Genomic DNA, 22,257 nt, shown 5'->3' on the forward strand with positions numbered 1-22,257 from the left:
CTTTGAGCAGAAGGGACCAGGCTCAAGTCTCATATGTGAAAAATGTTGCCCATTATTAGAACATGACTCTTCAATTAACAATTGTAGAGAGTCCTCTCATTAAATCCTTACAATGACTCTGTAATGTGTATCCTGTCATTTACATTGTGCAGGGGAGGAAAATGAGATTTAGAGAGGTTAAATAGCTAGCCCAAGGTCACACGGCTGCAGAGATGCCAACTCAAGTCCCCTCACCCTGCAGCCTGTGCTATACAGGGAGTCCTATCCAATCCTCAGGACACAGTTCATTTATCTGGGACTACTGCTACCAATTTAACTGTCATCAAAACAGCCCATACAGTGAATGACTCCGGAAAGCCCAGGCTGAGCAACAGGGCTGCTGGGACTGGGACCTGCCACAAGCACCCTGGCTCTAGCTTCCTGTCCTCCCCAGTGTCAGCAAGAGTTCCCTGTGCTTCCTGGAGGAAAGAACACTGGAATTCCAAAGTGAGGCTGCCTAGACACCACATTGAAAAACCAAAGGCGATTCCTTACACCTTAAGAGTTCTTTATCACCCCACACTTGTAGGAAGCACTCAAAAGTTATGTTACTGGTTTGCTTCAGTGGAGCTTCAACCTAATGTTCAATGAGGAACCTCTGAAACTTTGTATCTTATGAAAACACAAACCAACTGCATTTGTTAATGACGATTTCCCAATGCTGAAGCTGAAACGCCAATACTTTGGCCACCTGATGCAAAGAGCTGACTCATTTGAAAAGACTCTGATGCTGGGGAAGATTGAGGGCAGGAGGAAAAGGGGACGACGGAGGAGGAGATGGTTGGATGGCATCACCGACTCAATGGACATGAGTCTGGGTAGGCTCCGGGAGTTGCTGATGGACAGGGAGGCCTGGCATGCTGCAGCCATGGGGTCGCAAAGAGTCGGACATGACTGAGTGACTGAACTGAACTGAACGATAAGGACATCAACAATACTAAATTTCCTCCTGGCAAACATGTAGCAAGGCTGACTACTTTAGCCTATATAATCATTTCTCAAAAAGAAAGTTCTCTCATATTCAAAATAACATCAAAGCTGAGTTTATCATAGTAGACCAGGAAGAAAAATACCTTCTTCTTGTTGGTAAAAGTCTCATGGTATTTTTATGATGCAAATAAAAATCTGTCGGGAGTTCCCAGAGATGAGGTTTCCCTTCAGTAGGATGGAAAACTCCCAGGAAGAGATTAATGGAATCTTGTCTGTCAGCATCTAAAAAGCAAAAATACATAATTCAGGAAATCCATTACTCATATAGGCAACCCAGGGGAATGCTTTCTTAGGAGGATTAAGGGTACATCTGGGATGTCATAGAACACACCTCTGAAAATAATAGCGTTTATACCGTGAAACACAACATCTAAAACACCCACTAAGATTTTGAGAATTAAAATCTTATTTCAAAATGTTTCCTTTTTACTTTATACGTCTCATAACACAGAGAATAGTGAACATAAACTGCTTCTTGAATTTTGAGAGACTCTTGAAGTCTTTAAGAACTGCCCTCGTTACCTTAGTGACTGTATTTTTAGAATAAAAACATTCTCACCATTTGTTAGTTTACCTGAAACAAAGAACATCTTCACTTTATGGCAAAGACAGAGGAGAAGTCAGACAAATAAAGCAGTCCAATTCCTTACCCATATTCTGTTGCACATCCTTGAACAAGTCAGTTTTCAAGTTTCTGTGTTTAATCCATGAAAAGATACTCCATTTCTTTAGGAGAGACAAAGTTTACAACCTTTGTTCCCCCTACAGCTGTGTTTGATAATGAAGGCAGAGTGTGCACACGGAAAACAGTGTCACTCTAACCATTCAACCTCTCCAAAATTACCTTTTCAACACAGACTACTGACCACACACACACACACACACACACACACACACACACACGAGTCTCTCCTCTTTTTCTCAATTGTATTTTGGTAAAAACGATAAGCACTGAAATGGTCTCCTGAGCCATCCTTCCCGTCCCGTCCTGCACAGCCCCCTCCCAAGCATCCTTCATTCTTTCCATTCTGGTCTCTGAGCCCTTGTATATTCAAGTTAGAGGCAGACATCCACAATATAAATAATAATCTCTTTCTGAAATTGAGCACAGAACCAAAAAGACAACAGAAATGACTGCTTTTGAAACAGGATAACATCATCATAAAATCAATTTTCTTCCAACAGCTATAGTGAACACACAAAAATCTGAAATTACTGTACTCATTGGGCTATTTGGCCATTTTGGCAGAAGCAATAAATGAAACTTGGTACATTAAACATGGTTTCCAGTTATATATTTTGACAGGAAGCATTCCATTAAAACAGCACTCACCTTTTATACTACAAGTAATATATGAAAGCGATGTGTTTATATGATGAGTATACTTGGAGCCTTTTTTCCATTTGTTGAGAGAAAACATCAAGTATTAAATGATGCAGGCATTACCACCCCAATTTGCACCCTCTTAACACAATATGAAAGTAAACATACTGCTTTTATAGTAATTATATTCTTTATGGTTCTTGAATAGCCTTAATGGCACTTGATAATTCACACTATGCAGTACCTCAAAATATCTTAATTCTATCTAAAGAAGCTTTCCATTTTTCAGCATGTTTTCAAGGAGTTTCTTTTATCCCTAATTAAGCCTAATAGTAGTTCCTTTAATTTTTAGCAAGTATGATAAAATGTAAGATTGAGAAACCTAACCAAATAACAGATATGCCTTCAAAGGATCATAGTGGAGACTCTTGAATGTACTGCTGTTACATTAGCTTACAATGTATCTATGGTATTTACCTCACCTACTAAGCTTGGAATCTAAGGCCAGCCCTAATGAGCCTCAGGATCTTTTCCTGGCTACTTTTGACTGCGGATGAAGTTTCCGCCCTCTGGAAGACAGCAGCACTTTGGACCCAGACAAAAGCTTAAAATAGGTAGGTTCTCTGCAGTTGCAGATAACAAGAGGGCAAACTAACTACCTACTTTTACATTTAATTGTGCTTTAAAGGAAAAAGGAAGATGCACCTTTCAAACTCCATCCAAATGGTTAATCACTAATGCACTGTATTTCAATAGGTCAGGCTTGAAGATAACAGTTTTTAATTAGCCAAACACTTTTATTTGGAAACTAGAATATTTGTTGACCTAATATTAAATTAAGTCCATGATAAAGTGGCCTCTGAAATCAGTAATGAAATGAGATGCTATTCAATAAACCGTACTATTTAACCAGGGTGAGGAGCAGACAGTGAACTTAGACCACTATTTCCTACTGTATGTTGAAATAAATACCAATTAAATGTAAGAAAGACAAAGATCAACACCCTAACAGAAAAGCATGCAATTTTTAAAAGAAACAAATAGACGATAAACATTCAAAAACTCAACTTTACTGTTATTCAATAAACACTGCAAACTGAAAACAATGCGAACCATTTTCTACTTATTAAGCTGGCAAATACTTTCCAAAATGGGCACTCCTATATTCCTCTGAGAGAGAAATGATTGCTACATCCTTTCATTAAGGCTATCTGGCTGCGTGTGTGTGTGTATATATATATGTTTTTAAAGATCCTGAAAATATCTATACTCTGGCCTAATAAATATGCTTTTGAAATTTTCATAAGATAATGCAAAAAGATGTTAGTTCAAAAGAAACATAAATACATAATATGCATTTATGCAAAAAAGATGTTAGTTTAAAAGAAACATAAATGCACAATAAAAATAGGTAACCTCACTAGGGTGCTTCTAAAGGAGACTGCCCCAAGGCTACCAGAAATTAAGTTGTAAAAGAATATTTAGTGTCATAAAGATTACTCACATTATCTAAAAGGGCAAAAGCAGATATACATTACCTGTACAGTAACTAGAAGGATCATGTTCCGCTAATTATGAACAAGATGCTATCTCTGAAAGGTGAGGATTATATGATTTATTTGTGAGTTATTTTATACTTTTTATAATTAGCATATATTACCTTCATAACTACAAAAAAAAAAAAAAAAACCACCATTCATTCATCCAAGAGCCTACTATGTTCCACACTAGGGATACGGTCTATACATAACTGATTATCTGGCTTTCACGGGGCTTACATTCCACAGTGGGAAACAAAAATAATACTCAAGTAAATAAGGTACAGGGTATTTTCAGAGGATGTCAGTTCTATGAAAAAATAAGAGTGACACGAGAGTGATGAGGGACGCTTAGGTCGGATGGTCAGGGAAGCAGGTGGAGGCTGCACAATGTCAGAAACAGCACGAAGGTGGCGGGGGGAGCGGGGGGCTGGAGGGCAGGGGGCAAAGAAAGAGCAGGACTGGGGAGAGCAAGGCAGACCACACACGGCCTCGCAGGCCATGGCAAAGAGTCCGATCTTAAATGCGATGAGAAGGGATTTCAGAGCGGGGAGTGACATGATCTAACTCTCGAAAGGTTCACTGTGGCTGCCGTGAAGACCAAGAACAAAAGAGGGGAGGCCGAGGGAGGAATCAGGAGCCACAGCAGCTGTTCAGAGCCACCAGCTGTCTGCACCAGCCTGGCCACAGTGAGGAGGAAACAAGGAGGGATTTGGGATATACTCTGGAGGTGGAGCCAACCAGGTTTGCTGAGAGATGAGACCGGGGAGGATAAGGAGAATAAAGAAATTAAGGATGATTCCTAGGATTCTGAACTGAACAATGGGAGCAGAGGGGGGAAAAAAGAAAAAAAGTAGAGAAACAAGTTTGGGGCAGAGTTAAGAGTTCCTGCTGGAAATGATTAGTTTGAGATTCTTCTCAGATATCTGTGGTAGGAAGAAAACTTGGCCTCATGACCTTCCCTCCATAGTTTCTCATGAATATTTCATCCTAGATGAAATATTATGAATATGAAAGGCACAAAATATATTATTATGAATATGAAAGGCGGAAAAGCGCCTTTGTAGATGTAACTGAAATGACTAATCAATGACTTCAAGGTAGGAAAATTATCATGTCTTACCTGGATCGGCCACTGGAATCACAACAATCCTTTAAGGGCAGAAGAGGAAAGCAGACAGATTTGAGGCACAAGGGCTGACGCACCATCGCTCGCTTTGAAGATGGAGTGGACCACAAGTCAAGGAAGGCAAGCAGCCTCTCGAACCCGAGAATGAGCCCCAGCCAACAGCACATGGGCACAGCAGTCCGAGAGCCACCTGGGGTTCTGCCAACAACCTGAATGAGCCCGGAGGCCTCCGGATCAGAGCCCACATTCTGACTTCATTGCTCTCATTTGGACTTCGGCCAGGTGAGAGCCTAAGCAGAGAACACAGCTGGGTAATGCTATTCCCAGACTTCTGAACCACAGACACTGGGACATAATAAACGGGTGTTGTTTTAAGCCACTGAGTGTGTGATAATTGGTTATGGCACCTGTAGAAAACTAACAATATTCAGGAGGAGATGCCTGCAAGGTAGGCATTTAGATAAGTAAGTCTGGAGTTCAGAGGAGGAGTCAGGGAAGAGATATATATTTGAGTGTCAAATACATGGTATTTAAAAGTTGGGTGAGATGCCCCTAAGGTAAAAGTGTAGAAAGAGAAGAGGAGAGTTTAGAAATAGGGCAGGAGAAGTTACCAGCGAGACTGGGAGAGGCAGCACAGAGGTGAGTTTCAAGAAAGAGGGAGTGCTCCACCGTGATACAAGCTGCCGAACAGCTGAGCAAGAACACAGGAAAGGAGCCCCTGATTTGGCAGTGGGACATTGTGGGTGATTGTGACAAGCCCAGGTTTGGGGGCATGACAGGGTAGAGGCTCAGTGAAGCAGGTGGAGAGAACAGGATGTGAGAGAGGGGACAGGTGTGCAGATAACTCTTCCAAGAGGTTTTGCTTTAGGAGAGCAGAGCTTTTGTGAGCAGTGGGTGTGGTTAAGAATAGAAAGAAAGGTTAGATGGAAAACGTAAGGTGTTCTCATGAAAATGAGGCAGCAGAGGGGAGAAACTGACCACATACAGCAGTGAGCATATAATGACAGGGGTTCAGTCCCTGCGTCGGGAAGATCTCCTGGAGAAGTAAATGACAGCCCACTCCAGTATTCTTGCCTGGGAAATCTCATGGACCGAGAAGCCTGGTGGGCTACAATCCATGGGGTCACAGAGCTGGACATGAATAAGCAACTAAACAACAACAACAACACACACACACACACATATATATGTATATATACTTGTGTATATATATGTATATACAGCTGGCCTATTATTAACTGTGCAGGTATCTTATCTTTTTTTTTTTTTCTTAAAATAGGATTTCAATTCAATAAGCTTCAGAAAAAAATATTCAGGTTTACCTACATATAAATATAAAAGAAAATTAGAGCTTGACAAGGAATTACAATTATAAACTTCCTCCTAACATCCAAAGAGAATGCCTAGGTACTTGTTCTTTTCTTATTGACGTCCTACAACTGCTTATGTAGCCAGTTATAAGAGAAACCAAAGGACATTTCCTAGAAAGAAACCCCAGAACATGGTAATAATATGTGAAAACTCAAAACAGTTTTTAAAATGAACCTGAAGGGGAGTCAGTTGGGTTACCCACATAGTATTCATCTGTCTATATGAACCAAGGATAAAATTCTTAACAACCTAATTTCAAGTACCTTCCTGTCTACCTCAGAGACATAACTGATTCACATGGACAGACTGATTCACAAAGTTATCTTGAGTGCTTAAAGAAAATGGCTCTATTAATGTATAACCATTATATAATATCTATTGTAATTTAAAAGTAAGTTGTACACCCCAATGGCACCATGCTTCTAAAATAAAGAAATCTGTTTTAGCCATATTATTCATAAAATAATTCCTTTCATAATAGTTCCTCTTTCAGTTGTGCATAATTTTGTGTTACCTTTCCATCGTGTGCACGTTACTTACTTATGACCACCTTCTGTCTTTTAATTGTTCTTTCGTTTTTAATCACGCACAGCTACACATTCACTCTCTGTGCTCTAATCTTACTGAAAAACACATGACTTGGTCCTTAAGTGTCTCCCGCTTTAACCTCTGAGCCACCAGGGAAGCCCTAAATGTCAATAATGACTCCCAATTCAGGAAGAGTCCTGAATAGGAGAGGACAGCAGACTGGATGACCCTTTCCTCAGGGCAGTTTTAAACCTTGTTCATGATAACACACACCCAGAGGTATATGTACTTGTTGGCACATGACTTACACAGCTGTTCAAGCTGAACCGTGTTCCCCACAAAAGAGATGTTAAAGTCTTAATCCCCAGGACCTGTGAATATGACCCTATTTGCAAATCAAGTCTTTGCAGATATAGTTTTGTTAAGATGCAGCCACGGTGGAATGGGGCAGGCCCTGCATCTAGTATGACTGCTGTCTTCGTAAGAAGAGACACGAGCACCCGGGGAGGAGAACAGCATGGAGACACAACAGGAGAGGAGAACATCATGTGACACCAGAGACAGAAATGAAAGCCCCCAGTTTTAACTGCCAGCCAAGGATCAGCAGCAAACCATCAGAAGACAAGCAGCAAGGAAGGAACCTCCCCCAGAGCCTCCAGAGGGAGCACAGCCCTGCTGACATCTTGGTTTCTAACTTAAAGCCTCCGGGGCTGTGAAACAGCACATTTCTGTCGTTTTAAGGCACCCAGCTCGTACTGCTTTGTTATAGAAGTCCTAGAAAACCAGTACAGTAATGAAGCATAGCCAGTGAGATGGCCTCTAGAGAGACTACCTTAAAACCATTCTAATTTACAAAAACAAGTAAAACCACATGTTATTTTTAGTGTTTTAGCTATTTATAATAATCATTTGCAAGAATGTTCTAGCCACTTGGAATATATCAATATATATTAATATCATTGGGAACTACAGCAATAAGTGTAATAAAGGATGATGGGAATACTTCAATATTTTTGCTTTAGAAATCTAGAATGTCAACTTACACCACTGACCTGAATTTCTAAATTTGACTTTCCTAACTCTTGATTTTTGTTCAGATTAATATACTTTGATTGTAAAGTTCCTAAATCCAGCTCAAGGAGTCATGCACACAGAGTAATATCCAAACACTCTAAAGGTCTATAGTGGCTTTGTGGTTTATGTTACGCATTGAGCTTACCATCTGTACAATGGCCATAATTCTCAGTGAATTCGAAAGACATGATTTGAGCAGTCTAAGAGCATTAATGATAAGCTACATGTTATTAGGCTGATATACTTAGCCCTGTTGATTTCTGAATTCAGGGAAAAGGGGAAGCTGGGGAGGGCATAGGTAATGAATTAACTCATGTGCCATGAGCAAGGCAGTAGGGACACCATAGTGAACCAGTAGTAAATAAGATGCTCATGAGCTCTTGGGTCTCACGGCGGGGGACACGGGGACACACAACACAACTAATAGCACAGTCAAGGATTTAAGTGCAATTGGGCCAAGTGCTGCAAAGGTACAGAATGAAACAAGAACAAAACCGGGAGTACCTTCCTTGCGAAAGTGAAAGCAGAGTGAGCTCTGAAAGCCTCAGAAGGCTGCAGTCTTATGTTCCCATGTTCCAAGGGGTACAGGAGGAACCTCTGGCAGTGGAAGCCTAACCTAGTCAGGAAAGAGTGAGAAGGTCCATGTGCCTGGAGAGCCGTGATGGGGGAAGGGGCTGGCATGAATGGCAGAATGGCAAGGCAGGCGGGGCCAGACCACACAGGACCTCTAGGTCTGTCCTGCACGTCCCCCCATACCCACCAGGCTGCCAACCAGCTTCCGACCCCTCTGCAGCGTGGAAACAGGGATGGTCTTACTTGATCTTGACTCCAAAGTGACCCCCATGCTCCCCACTTCCTGCTGTTCATGCTTTAGTGTGATAGATATCCTGTGTTATGTAGTGAATTGTTTCTAAAGCCCTAAACCCTAATACGCATTAATGTAATCTTACTTGAAATTAGGGTCTTTTCAGACATAATCAAGTTATGTGTGCTCAGTTGCATTTGATTCTTTGTGACCGCATGGACTGTAGCCCACCAGGCTCCTCTGTCCATGGGATTTTCCAAGCAAAAATACTGGAATGGGTTGCTATTTCCTTCTCCAAAGGATCTTTCTGACCCAGGAATCAAACCAGGTCTCCTGCATTTCCTGCATTGGTAGGTGGATTCTTTACCATGACACCACCTGGGAAGCCTGAATCAAGTTAAGATAATGCCATACTGAATTAGGGTAGACCCTAATCCAATTAGGGCTTTGCAGGTGGCAAAGAACAGGCCTGCCAATGCAGGAGGCGTTAAGAGAGCCGGGCTTGATCCCTGGTCAAGGATCCCCTGGAGAAGGAGATAGCAACCACCCCAGTATTCTTGCCTGGAAAATCCCACGGACAGAGGAGGCTGGCGGGCTACAGCCCATGTCACAAAGAGTTGGACACGACTGAAGTGACTGAGTGTGCATGCGTGCTAATCCAATATGACTGGTGTCCTTACAGGAAGAGGGAAACTTGACACAGACCTAGACACACAGAGGAAGAAGACCGTGTGACAATGGAAGCAAGACAGCTGCAAGCCAAGGAACACCGAGGACTGCTGGCAAATATCAGAAGCTGGGAAGAAGCATTCCCCTCTATGGACTTCAGAGTGAACTTGGCTCTGCTGACAACTTGACACCGACCTTCTACCACTGAACTGTGACATAAGTTTCTGTTGTTTTACATCACCTAGTTCTTGGTATTCTGTTGCAGCAGCCTTAGGAAACTGTCCCAGATTTTGCTTCTGTGTGAGTGGGACCATGATTTGCTTCTGAGCAATGGTATATGGCAAAGTGATGGCATGTCACCCCACAGTCACATTATGTTATATAAGACTGTCTTGCCAGAAGACTCATTCTAGAGACCCTTTCCCATGCCAGTGATGAAGACGCAAGCTGCCATGAGCCCTACAAGGAACAAGTCCACAACGAACTGAATTCCCCCAACAAGCACAAGAGCAGGGAAGCAGATCCTCCCCGAATCAGGCCTCCGGATGAGACCACAGTCTGACTGACATCTCCACTACAAGTTGGTGAGACCCTCTGCAGAGAACCTGGCTAAACTGTGCCTGGAATTCTCACCCAGAGAAATCATGAGATTATGAATATATGTTGTTTTAAGCTCTCAGTTTTTCAGTAATTTGTTAGATAGCACAGAAAACGAATATGCCTGCACAGTAGTATAGCAAACCGCCTTTGCATTCTCTCTGGGCACGGTAAAGGCTGAAGGCTGACTCTTTTGTGGATGTTTTCATGTACTCTCCTGAGGTTTCCAGCACTGGGGACACCTGCAGTTCCCTTGGTGTGAGCACAGGCATCTTCTCACATCAGGCATTTTCCTGCGACTCCTTCCTTGGGAAGCCAGTGATCAATCACCTCCTGGTTCCCGCTGCTGTGGTCCCTCTGGCCAGGACCTAGGCCAGTGCCATGCCAGCACCCTCCCCCACGGGGCCCACCTCTGGGCATCTGGTAGGCCTAATGATCCTTTGGCTTAACCAACTCTAAGAGGGGAGGCCATTCCCAACATGGCAACTCAGCCCGTCCCTCTGCTTCAGCTTTGCTACACAGCAGCCCGAAGTCAACAGCTCCATCGGGTCCCTCCAACGGAAGAACACTACATTAAGCCTGCCCAGAGTCCAGTTCTCTCCAGGCTGGAGGTAAAGAAGCAGGGGTGGGGGACAGTCACTGCGTAGCAAAAATTCAAAGAATCTCTTTGCCGATCTCTCTTCTCTACATTTTGTAAACGCTTTTATCTCTAATCTAGTTCAAGAGTCCAAGACACAAAATCAACCTGAGCTCTTCCTTTAAAAATTCTGTGCACGGGACCAAACTCACAATGTTTGGTGGGTAACATCAGAATGGAGGCAGAAAAAGTGTCATTTTAACCACCTGTTGCTGTTAGTACTCCCAAGTCATAAAATGAGAAAAGACTAAAATTTAGTGTTAATGTTACTTCCCATTTCTAGCTGACATTTAAAAGAATCAGTGATATTCACATTCAGACAACTGTTAAAATGATGAACTCTATTTTAAAATAATTACTCAACACTTTTAAATTGATCTATGTATTACCAAGGCTTCCCTGGTGGCTCAGCTGGTAAAGAATCCGCCTGCAATGCAGGAGGTCTGGGTTCGATCCCTGGGTCAGGAAGATCTCCTGAAGAAGGAAAAAGACTACCTACTCCAGTATTCTGGCCTAGAGAATTCCATGGGCTGTCTAGTCCGTAGGGTTGCAAAGAGTGAGACATGACAGAGTGACTTTCATTTTCATTATAAGCAGAAACTAGGAATGAGGCAGAAGCCAAGGAATTACAGTACTGTGAAGTATATAAAAGCTCCAGTTATGGGTGGCCCAAGTGCCCTACTTAAAATACAAAGTTTATTCATTCATTTACTGCATATTTACTGAGTGCTTCCTAAGTGACAGATTCTGTTTTATTTAAACTTTTAAAATATTTAACTTTGACATTACTTTTCCACTTAGCTTTAAAAACAGGGATATGTAAAAGAGAAAAATGTGCATCAGGGTAAGTCTCAGAAATGCATTTAACTCCAGAATTACCTGAAAAGGCATTGCTGTAATATCGAGATAGGGTCTGCATGATGTCTTTTGAGTGCTGGGTCCACGGTGCTATCTTTCTGTAGGTTTTTACACGATGAACAAGTTGAGAACCACCATACTGAAGGGACAGGGTATCCCCATGGTCTTCATAGAGTTCCTCAAACAACCTAAGAAGCCCAAGTAAAACACACAAACACTAAAGAATTTCATCCAAAGTATTATACACCTTATTCACTTAGCTACAAACTCAAAACAAGTCTTTTCCTACATGAATTCCTCTGAGCCTTTCTTTTCAAGTAGACTCGTCAATATCTTGAAGATAAATGCATATGCAAAATGTATTATATTTTATAGTAATAGTCCAATAAGCAACAAAATCACACAAAACTCTAAGAAAAAAAAAAGCAGGAGGACCAAAAAGGCATAACCCACCCAAGGCTAGACCAAGGTGATTCTACTCTCTTAAAAGACTCCTAACTTTCTGCAGCCTGCCAGCTCAATTTACCTCCCATGACAGAATTTCCTGTTCTCTCTGAATTGCCTTTGGAAGAAAGGACAAGCTCTTGTCACACCAAACCATATTCTTTCCTAGAAATACATGTTTGAAACTTATGTTTCTTCAAGTGCCTGTTAAGGTTTTTTAGTGCAGTGATGGCTGAGATCTGGCCATTTGTGAGCTGAGCACTCTTTTGGACACAGCCTTGATGACTATCTCAGAGGACTGATAATAGCCCTCACTGCCTTTCAAGAAACAGTACTTCATGCACTGTCATGGACCCAATGGACAGTGAAATAACAGTATTTCTTACCGAAGAACCAATCTTTTATCTATCCTACCTGTTTAATTCAAACTATATGAAGACATATTACTTTTTTCCTAACACAGTCTGAGATTTTTTTTTTTTTTTAAAGAAACTCACTAGTTTGGATTTATCTAAAGTACACAGCGTTTTTTTGATAATTAACATGAGTAGGAAAACAAAACCATGGCAACAACACACAGGGCTTTAATAGAAATAGATGTTACCAAATTTAAACAACGTCTTTTAACAACATAATTTTTGAGAAGCCAAAAGGGGAAATAAGTTCATAAAAGTCCTTTATGATTAATCAAGTTTGCTTTCTGTCATTACCAGCATTTGAAAGGCAAAAAAAAATAAGGCTTACCTAACTGCATCTGTATCAAATTGTAGATTCGGTTTGTCAATTAAGCCCAAGGAGTACAGTTGATAGGCCAGAGCACATTTCCCCACCATAAACTGTGCTGTGTTGGTGCGATCCAAACAGTCCACACAGTTGGTTCTAAGAACACCAGTCTAAAGAGAAACACCTTAAACGGTCAATCATTATTCAGTCATCAGAACTACTTCCATCCTACTCAAGATTTCTTTAAGAAGACAAGCTGCAAGTAGGGTGTTATTCCTGAACAAATAATGAAGCATTTTTTTTTCATTATGAAAGATTATATTAAAAAAAAAAGGTTATATTTGCTATTTACAATATTGCTCCAATAGCATCATTATACCTTCTAGTCTATATTTGAATTTTTCTTTAGTTTAACAAGATAAAACAAATAGCTAACATTTTCCACACGTACCAATTAGTTAAATATGTGCTTTTCCTCCTGGTCTGTCTCCTTTACTGTACAAACCAAAATATTTAGTGACTGAGGGACTGTTTCATTCTTAAAGCATAATTAATATATATAGTGATTATCTGGCTCATTTTCCAAAGTCCCTCTAATTTATTCTTTACACATTTCTGTTTATGTTTCTATTTCCAATAATTTTATATTATGTGAAAAAAATCTATGAAAGTGAAAAGTTCCTCAGTTGGGTCTCTTTGTGACCCCATGGACTATACAGTCCATGGAATTCTCCAGGACAGAATATTGGAGTGGGTAGCCTTTCCCTTCTCCAGGGGATCTTCCTAACCCAGAGATCAAACCCAGGTCTCCCGCACTGCAGGTGGATACTTTACTAGGCTGAGCCACAAGGGAAGTCCAAGAATACTGGAGTGGGTAGCCTGTCCCTTCTCCAGTGGACCTTCTCAACTCAGGAATTGAACCGGGGGTCTCCTGCATTGCTATCAGGGAAGCCCCCCCAAAAACCTACGGGCTATTACTATTTCAGCCACACATCCTTTTCAAGAGTTAAACACTAGCTGTAAGGCATTAAAACTTGTTCTCAAATGATTAATAATGTTGCATTCAGTAAGAAGTATCTCTCTCCATGGTTGCTTTCAGAAAACATCACACACAGTGAATACAGATTCTGTTCATTATTAACACAATGTCATCTATACCTGCAGGCGACCAGTGGGAATCACGCATCCTCCTAGTTCATTCCACCTGTGTTTAAAAATACATGCTTTAATTTTACAATATTTAATAACATAATCTATATTCATATTTGGTACCAGTTCTTTATTAAGAATCAAAGTAATAGGGCTGAACGCCCCTGAATAATCAGTTGATTCAGTTTACTTTCTCAGTAAGTGAATTTGCAGATAACAGAGATGGAATGCTACCCATGCTCTCCTCAAAGGGAGGCCAGGAAAGGAGCATCTTAACCTGCTCCAGCCCCACACACTAGCATTTTGTCACCCACGTTCATCCAAAATCTCTTGCTTTAATTTAAGCCCATTTCCTGTTCAGTCTCTATAGACATGAGTAATAATTGCAGATCAACTTTATAGTACAATCTACCAGGCCTGCTCCTTCTCCCCTCAACTTTAGGAGGTTCTACTTCCTTCAGCTTTTCTTCATGGAGCTTTGCTACAGTCCTTTCATTGTTTTTACAAACTTCTTTATTTTTTTATTTTCCTTTCCACATGTTTTCTCCATGTGCCAATGAAGGCATGAGGAAATATTCTATTATAAGTACTATGTAATGACATTAATCTTTTAATTATTTAAAAGAAGGTGTGGTGCAGAAAAAGAGTTAACACAGCAAGCCTGAATGCTATCCTCAGAAAGGCCCGCTTCCAAGGCTGGCCCTTGGCTGGCGCTGGGAACTTTAATTTCCACTATTCCCAGAACAGACAAGCATGGCTCGTGGTGCCTAAACTGTTTGTAGAAACAACGTGGTTTGCTGAACAGGCTTTCCTTCTGGGAGCCTGAAATTTTGGTAGCTGCCAGGCAGAGCTGCCTGTGGGACCACTTCTAGTAAAAACCCTGGCACCGAGTCTTTAATCATCTCCCCTGGTTGGCAACACTTCACGTTCGCTGTCACAAGTTGCTGGGGGAATTGAACATGCTCCGTGTGACTCCACCAGGAGAGGACTCTGGAAGCGAGTGCCTCATTTCCTCTGGACTTTGTCCCATGTGCTTTCTTCCTTGGCTAATTTTGCTTGTTCACAATAAATCATAGCCAAGAGGACAACAATACAGTGCGACCCCTGAGTTCTCTTAGGAAATCACAGAGCCCGGGAGGGGTCCTAGGGACCCTGGTCACAGGTGCCCTGCAATTCAAACTATAACAGAAGGATTACTTGCAAAGATGTACACATTAATAATTGGTTAAGTGGTTTTTTTTCTTGCTTTTTGCATGTTTTTTTCTTTACCATGATAGTTGTTAACTGAAAATGTTAACTTTGTTAACTGAAAATAAAATGCTGGAAATATATAATATTGGTTCTTTAAAGATAAATTAAGCACAGATGCTTAATCTGAACAAGTTCACATAGTAGTAATGAAGAAAGATTTGTGAGCAAATAACTATAATACAGTGATACATTTCGTTAAAATGTTAGTATAGACTGGTTTGACTCTTTGGGACCCCATGGACTGTAGCCCACCAGGCTCCTCTGTCCATGGAATTTTTCCAGGCAAGAATACTGGAGTGGATTGCCATTTCCTTCTCTAGGGGATCTTCCTGACCCAGGAATTGAACCTGGGTCTCCTGCAGGCAGATTCGTTACTGTTTCAGCCACCAAGGAAGCCCCAATGAAGAAAGATCTGTGAGCAAATAACTAATACAGCGACAAATTTCATTAAAATGTTAGTATAAATACTAATCTATAGATGGGTGCATAAGAAAAAATTTTCCTGCTATTTAATACTGAAACACAGAATTCATTACAGAAAGTTTTATTTTACAGAAATACTTTATGTAACATTTATTCTAAGAAGCAAGAGATTCTGTGGCTTCCATCTCAAGGTATGTAGCTGCCAGGAGAATCTCCCACCCTCATGAATATTCATTCCACAGACACACGGACAGGGTGTCGTCTCCCCAAAGGAATAGAGTCATCTTTCTTCCAAGGAGTACAAACTGCTCATGTCTAGAATATTTTTTGTCTATGAGAGCTAACTTCTTGATATCTTTTAGGTTTTAAAACACCATACATACTTTTCATCTGGCCGCAGAATGCTACAGTAAGAATCGGGGCGGTTTACAAAGAAGCCTGTTTTCTTCACCACACTTTCTGCAATCACATTCAGGCGATCTAGAACATTACACAGCTTGCTGAGAACAAGGAGGAAGAGTAAGAGAAGTGAGAAGGGCCCGACTCTTAACCTGCACCTACGCTTATACTTAAAGCAAAGGCTACAGTAATGATACTTGGGAATGCAATTTTTTAAATCTCTGGTTTGTACTCAATAGGGACATTGTAAGAATTAATTTCTAGAATGCAAGGTGTACTCAATAACTAGCAAGATTTGGCACAAGAAGGGCATGTAACTCAATAGCAACTGTTGGCAAGCCTTAAACTTGGCACATGGCATCTCCCAGCAAGAACCTTTTCCAAAGCCCTTCACTCCCCAAGAGTGGAGTCAGTGAAGTCAGCACGCAGTCATGAAATGTGAAGAGAGCACAATGCTCAGTGCAGCTGTTCGGGAAGAAAACACTGGTAAATGAATTACTATGAATGGCACCAACCAGTAACCAGGCTTATACTCTGGGAAGTGTGTGTATGTGTGTGTGCACGTGCATGGATCTAACTACATGAAATGATTCAGAGAAAAGTACAATGAGTCAAGTGCAAAACAATACAGTGACATTAAGAAAATGAGAGAGAGAGACCTTGATGTGAACCTAGCATTTGTATGACGCCCAGCAAGTGAGTCAAAGGACAGTGCAAGGTTAATGAGAGTTCCTTGGAAGAGATGAGTTTTGAATCAGAACTTGACGGTAAGAGAGGTGGGAAAGCACCCTGGGGAGGAGGGAGGAGGAGTGGAAGGAGAGGAAACAATAGGAACAAAGGGTCCAGAATTGGACTTCGGCTGCTACACTGGAGACAGAACAGGACGGTTAGCTTTTCAGAAGCAGAATAGCCCTGGGAATAAAGGAGTTATTACATTCTGGAACCAACCAGATGTTGGGGCTTTCACAATACACCAAGGGGTGTGGATTTACTATAAATGGTGGGAGTTAGTGCTGGCTCACCCATGAGTGAGAACATCTGAAAGCGGCATCTGAGAAAGGAATTAAACAGGGAGATAGAATGAAATAGAAAAAAAAAAAAAAAGGTGAAACTAATGCCTTTGAGGAAAAGCAGCAGAGGAGACGTGTTCTGAAGTCACTACATACTTCAAAGAGAATTTGCAAATGGTAAAAATGGTGGGCAAAAAGAGTTTGATCAAGTAATTTAAGCCCTCTAATTATACACCAGCAGTCAACCCCTCAAGCAGGTTCACAAAGGAAAATAAGAGTAACTTTACAGGGGAGGTTGCTTCCTGCTATTCTACATCACAAGAAGAGGAAAACCTAAGCAGACAGTCGAGCATCCGCTCACCTTTTGGTGTACTTCGCCATGTCCCACGGAATATAAATAATCGTGTGCTCGGGAGGCAAAAACTGGTTGAGGTAGGTCACAGCAGCTACAAGCTCTTCGCTCAGAATTCTCTCATGCTTCCTTTTTTCTCGTTCCTTTTCCAAAAATTAAACATCATCAGTGTTCAAACTGCCTTAAATTGGAGAAACAGACTTTTAACATAACTTTGCCACTAAGGCAAGACAAAAAGATGAAGTGCTAAATATAAAAAAAATGAAACCTACCTTATTAAGGTTAAAATAAATGCAAAGAAATAAATACGCCACTGAATTACGATCAACAGACAATGAGCACTAAAGACTCAAGGAGATCAGATTTCTAGCTCGTAACCTCCTGCAGTCCCAGCAAGTCCAGCTCACCCTACACAGGCCTGTCCTACATCCCCCACACCCCATTGTGGCAAAGGAGAACTCCCCAAAGACCAGAAGAAAGGACCCCCAAGCCCCAGCCAGCTCAGGACCAGACAGAAATCAAGTGGGCTTGGATGAATAATTCCCAAACTGGCAGAGCGGACAGTGTTTTCATAGCCTTCATACGCTTTTAAACTTGACTCTCATAAAATCCCCTGGAGGTAGCCAAGGCAGCCATGTCTTCCTCTTTTACGCTGTGGCTGAATGCACTGAAGCTGAGAGGCGTGAATGGGACTACATCTGAGTGGTCCACCTCCTCGCCTGCCTGTTGTAGCTCCAGAGAGACCACACTGCCTCCCATTCAAGAGGAGTTGGTGTGTTATTACTCAGCTGTGAACTTGGAGCTCATTCTCTGCCTCCTACCAGCCAGTTGAGACCCTCTCAACTTTTCTGAATTTCCTCATCTATAAAATGGGTAACAAGAAGAAATACAGATGGCTAACAAACACATGAAAAGATGCTCAACATCACTCATTATCAGAGAAATGCAAATCAAATCCACAACGAGGTACCATTATACGCCAGTCAGAATGGCTGCTATCCAAAAGTCTACAAGCAATAAATGCTGGAGAGGGTGTGGAGAAAAGGGAACCCTCTTACACTGTTGGTGGGAATGCAAACTAGTACAGCCGCTATGGAGAACAGTGTGGAGATTCCTTAAAAAACTGGAAATAGAACTGCCATATGACCCAGCAATCCCACTTCTGGGCATACACACTGAGGAAACCAGATCTGAAAGAGACACGTGCACCCCAATGTTCATCGCAGCACTGTTTATAATAGCCAGGACATAGAAGCAACCTAGATGCCCATCAGCAGACGAATGGATAAGGAAGCTGTGGTACATATACACCATGGAATATTACTCAGCCATTAAAAAGAATTCATTTGAATCAGTTCTAATGAGATGGATGAAACTGGAGCCCATTATACACAGTGAAGTAAGCCGGAAAGATAAACACCAATACAGTATACTAATGCATATATATGGAATTTAAAAAGATGGTAACGATAACCCCATATGCAGGACAGAAAAAGAGACACAGATGTACAGAACAGACTTTTGGACTCTGTGGGAGAAGGCGAGGGTGGGATGATCTGAGAGAATAGCATTGAAACAAATATATTATCAAGTGTGAAACAGATCACCAGCCCAGGTTGGATGCATGAGATAAGTGCTTGGGGCTGGTGCACTGGGAAGACCCAGAGGGAGGGGGTGGGGAGGGAGGTGGGAGGGAGGATCGGGAAGGGCAACACATGTAAATCCATGGCTGATTCATGTCAATGTATGGCGAAAACCACTACAATATTGTAAAGTAATTAGCCTCCAACTAATAAAAATAAATGAAAAAAAACAAAATAAAATGGGTAACAGTAGCACCTCCCTTAAAGGATTACTGTGAGGTTTAAATGAGATGAAACATCGTAATTTCTTAACAGAGCATCTGATGCATGGTAAATATTAATACAAAACAGACCATTTGTATTATTATTCTGATCAGGACTTTACTCAGAAACAAACATGAAAACAAAAAGTAACTCAGCAATATAGACTATTACTGGCATCAGGATAGGTCTACACTGTTTTCAACCATGATGGTTACTTTTCAACTGTCATGACTTTAATTAGATAATCACTAAGGAAACAAAAGAAAATGTATCTATTTTGCACAACTGTATATATCAAATAGAGGAATTAGAGTTAAGACCAGTGATAAATCAGTTTTAGGTGAACAAATATTAGCTTATTTTTACATCTGAGAAAATTAAATTACATACCTGGAATTTTTCTCAGAAGTATTTTAAACCAACTAGAGAAACAAAAAGTTTGTGAATTTCTTATGTCAAATCTGACATTTAAGGAGATGCAGAGGTAAGGTTATTTCATCAACTTTGGATCATCTCTCTGCAAAGAGCATGCTTTATGCAGTCTGCCCACAGTGGATCCGTTACTGAATTGTTTAGTCAACTGCCTTTTGGTCACAGACTCGTTTAACAACCAGATGAAAACTACATATGCAAGTGACTTTGTACATCATTTCAAAGGGTTCAGAGATCCTCCCAATGGCCGTCCAAGGCCCCCAGATTAAAGTCCTCTGGTGGATAATGACATCAGACCCTTGGTTGGCTTCCTATTAATCCTGAGCAGCAGCACTGACAGTGTAAGGATTGCTGCAAAATTTTTGTCAAGTAGAGTCTCAAACTTTACACATGGGGGGGAAGCGGGTGGGAAGGAGATAGTTCACACACAGGACCAAAGAGAAAAATCAAGAAAGGTGTTCCATTTTAGGCACTTCATACGGAGGCAGAACAAAGAGTGACTATCCCTTGATCTCTACACACACACACACAGACACACTTTGACTAGTTAATACGGACTTCTTCCAAGTGAGCTGAATAAACATCTTCTTCTATCCTATGAATAAAGTAACTGATGACAAAAACAATCATTTTTTCTATTCTACAAAACAGCAACTTAATCTCCAAAGTATTTTCTCGTTATTGTCAGGATTTGTATGACAATGAAATAACAACAATGATTTTAAAATCTATTGAATGGCATTTAAATATTAAGAAGTAAATGTTCATTTGAGAAATCTGGGCAGGAACACTTTATAATCACATGTATCTGATATTATATTTTGAACCTGCATACTTAATAGAGAAATAGTGTATTTCATACATCATGAATTTCCATTTAACCATAGCTTTTAACTACATTACAAGGACTCTGTAATATATGAAGAAAATTCACTAACTTAGGCTGACATTTATATTCTAGTGATAACTTTTTCATTCAGTGCTTCAGCAATAATTTATTTCTATACAAACAATATCTTATTGCCTATACATTTATTAGAAACTGTTCATGAAGGTTCTTGTTAGTAGAGTTTTGCTTCTTGAATTTTTTTATGTTTCTTATTGCTATTGTGTGATAGCAGGCTGAGGTTATGGATCATCCAGCTATTGTGTTATATTATTCTGAATTGACAGCAAGAGAGATGAAATTTCTGAACTGATGTGAACAAAAGTCTAAAAAGTGATGTATTTAATTCTTGATTTATTTTACAAAGTCAATCCCTGACTGTCATTATATATATATTGTCATTATATTATATATTATTATATTATTACATTATTTATAATAATTGTATTATAATTAAATTAAATTATATTATTATATAATATTATAATATATAATATTTAATATATATTATATATAATATATATTATATTGATAATATATAATATATAATATAATGACAATCAGGGACTGACTTTGTAAAATAAATCAAGTATTAAATACATCACTTTTTAGACTTTTGTTCACATCAGTTCAGAAATAATAATAATTATTAATATTAATATAATAAATGTTATGAAATAATAAAATAATTATTTATTATTAAATATTTGACATAAACATTAAATAAATTTAATTAAATAATACAACAATGGATAATTATTAATAATTAATAAAATAATTATTATAGTATACATAATAATATTAAAGGAGCTTTGGGTATTGGCAGTCATCTAATTGAAGCAGATCAATAATTTCCTAAGCCAAAGAGCGACAAAGGGAGAACTAAAGCTTCCTGCCTCACTGTCCACAGCTCCCCTCCTCATCACCTTCCTCCTCTGACACACACACACCCCCCTCCCCACACACAGCCCCCCCACACCTCTGAACCCACGCACTTAGTTCTCTGGCCCTCTCCCAGCAACTGGCTCACAGTTTGTATCCCTAGCCCACGCTCTGCCTCCACTCTGGCCAGGCCTTCATTCCCACCCTCACCACTCCAGCTCAAGCCGTTCACCACAGGTAAGGCCTCTGCCCTCACCATTTCTTATCCGAACCTCTTTTATTTTCAGACAGCTTGTTTTAAACACCCCACCTCACAAGAACCCCAGCCCACTGACAGCTCCACTTTCCCCGCCACCCTCTCCATGATTCGCCCTCCTCCAGCCCAGGTTGCACGGTCCGCTTCAATTAGATGACTGCCAACACCCAGGACTCCTCTGATCTGCCCTTTATGTGACCCCTGTATGGCAAAACTAAGTGAACCCAATTATCTACTTCCTCTGTGTGTCTGGGCTTCGCTGGTAGCTCAGTTGGTAAAGAATCTGCCTGCAATGCAAGAGACCCCAGTTCAATTCCTGGGTTGGGAAGATCCCCTGGAGAAGGGACAGGCTAACCACTCCAGTATCCTTGGGTTTCCCTTGTGGCTCCGCTGGTAGAGAATCCACCTGCAGAGTGGGAGACCTGGGTTCGATCCCTGGGTTGGGAAGATCCCCTGGAGAAGGAAAAGGCTACCCACTCCAGTATTCTGGCCTGGACAATTCCATGGACTGTACAGTAAGAGTCAGACATGACTGAGAGAATTTCACTTTCTGTGCTTATACCCATTCACTAGCACTGCCAGGAAAAGTCAGGCAATAGCACAACTTAAAAAATCCTGGAATTTGCCACCACCAACCTGGAATT

The 22,257-nt window shown here is 40.7% G+C and overlaps 1 protein-coding gene across 2 annotated transcripts in view; it reads right to left on the minus strand.

The window, feature by feature from the left end:
- FIG4 (FIG4 phosphoinositide 5-phosphatase) overlaps positions 1–22,257 on the minus strand; it is a 158,612-nt gene that overhangs the window by 67,853 nt on the left and 68,502 nt on the right. Inside the window, exons 11-16 of one of the 2 annotated variants that reach the window (XM_065911331.1) lie at positions 17,320–17,453; positions 15,933–16,049; positions 13,885–13,930; positions 12,748–12,896; positions 11,581–11,747; positions 1,113–1,251 (exon numbers count right to left, since the gene is read on the minus strand). In XM_065911331.1, coding sequence (XP_065767403.1) covers positions 1,113–1,251; positions 11,581–11,747; positions 12,748–12,896; positions 13,885–13,930; positions 15,933–16,049; positions 17,320–17,453 — 752 coding nt within the window. The remainder of the gene's footprint in view (positions 1–1,112; positions 1,252–11,580; positions 11,748–12,747; positions 12,897–13,884; positions 13,931–15,932; positions 16,050–17,319; positions 17,454–22,257) is intronic. The other variant, XM_065911332.1, reaches the window with a different exon arrangement.

This window comes from Muntiacus reevesi, chromosome 19 (assembly GCF_963930625.1).
Source record: "Muntiacus reevesi chromosome 19, mMunRee1.1, whole genome shotgun sequence".
NCBI lineage: Eukaryota > Metazoa > Chordata > Mammalia > Artiodactyla > Cervidae > Muntiacus > Muntiacus reevesi.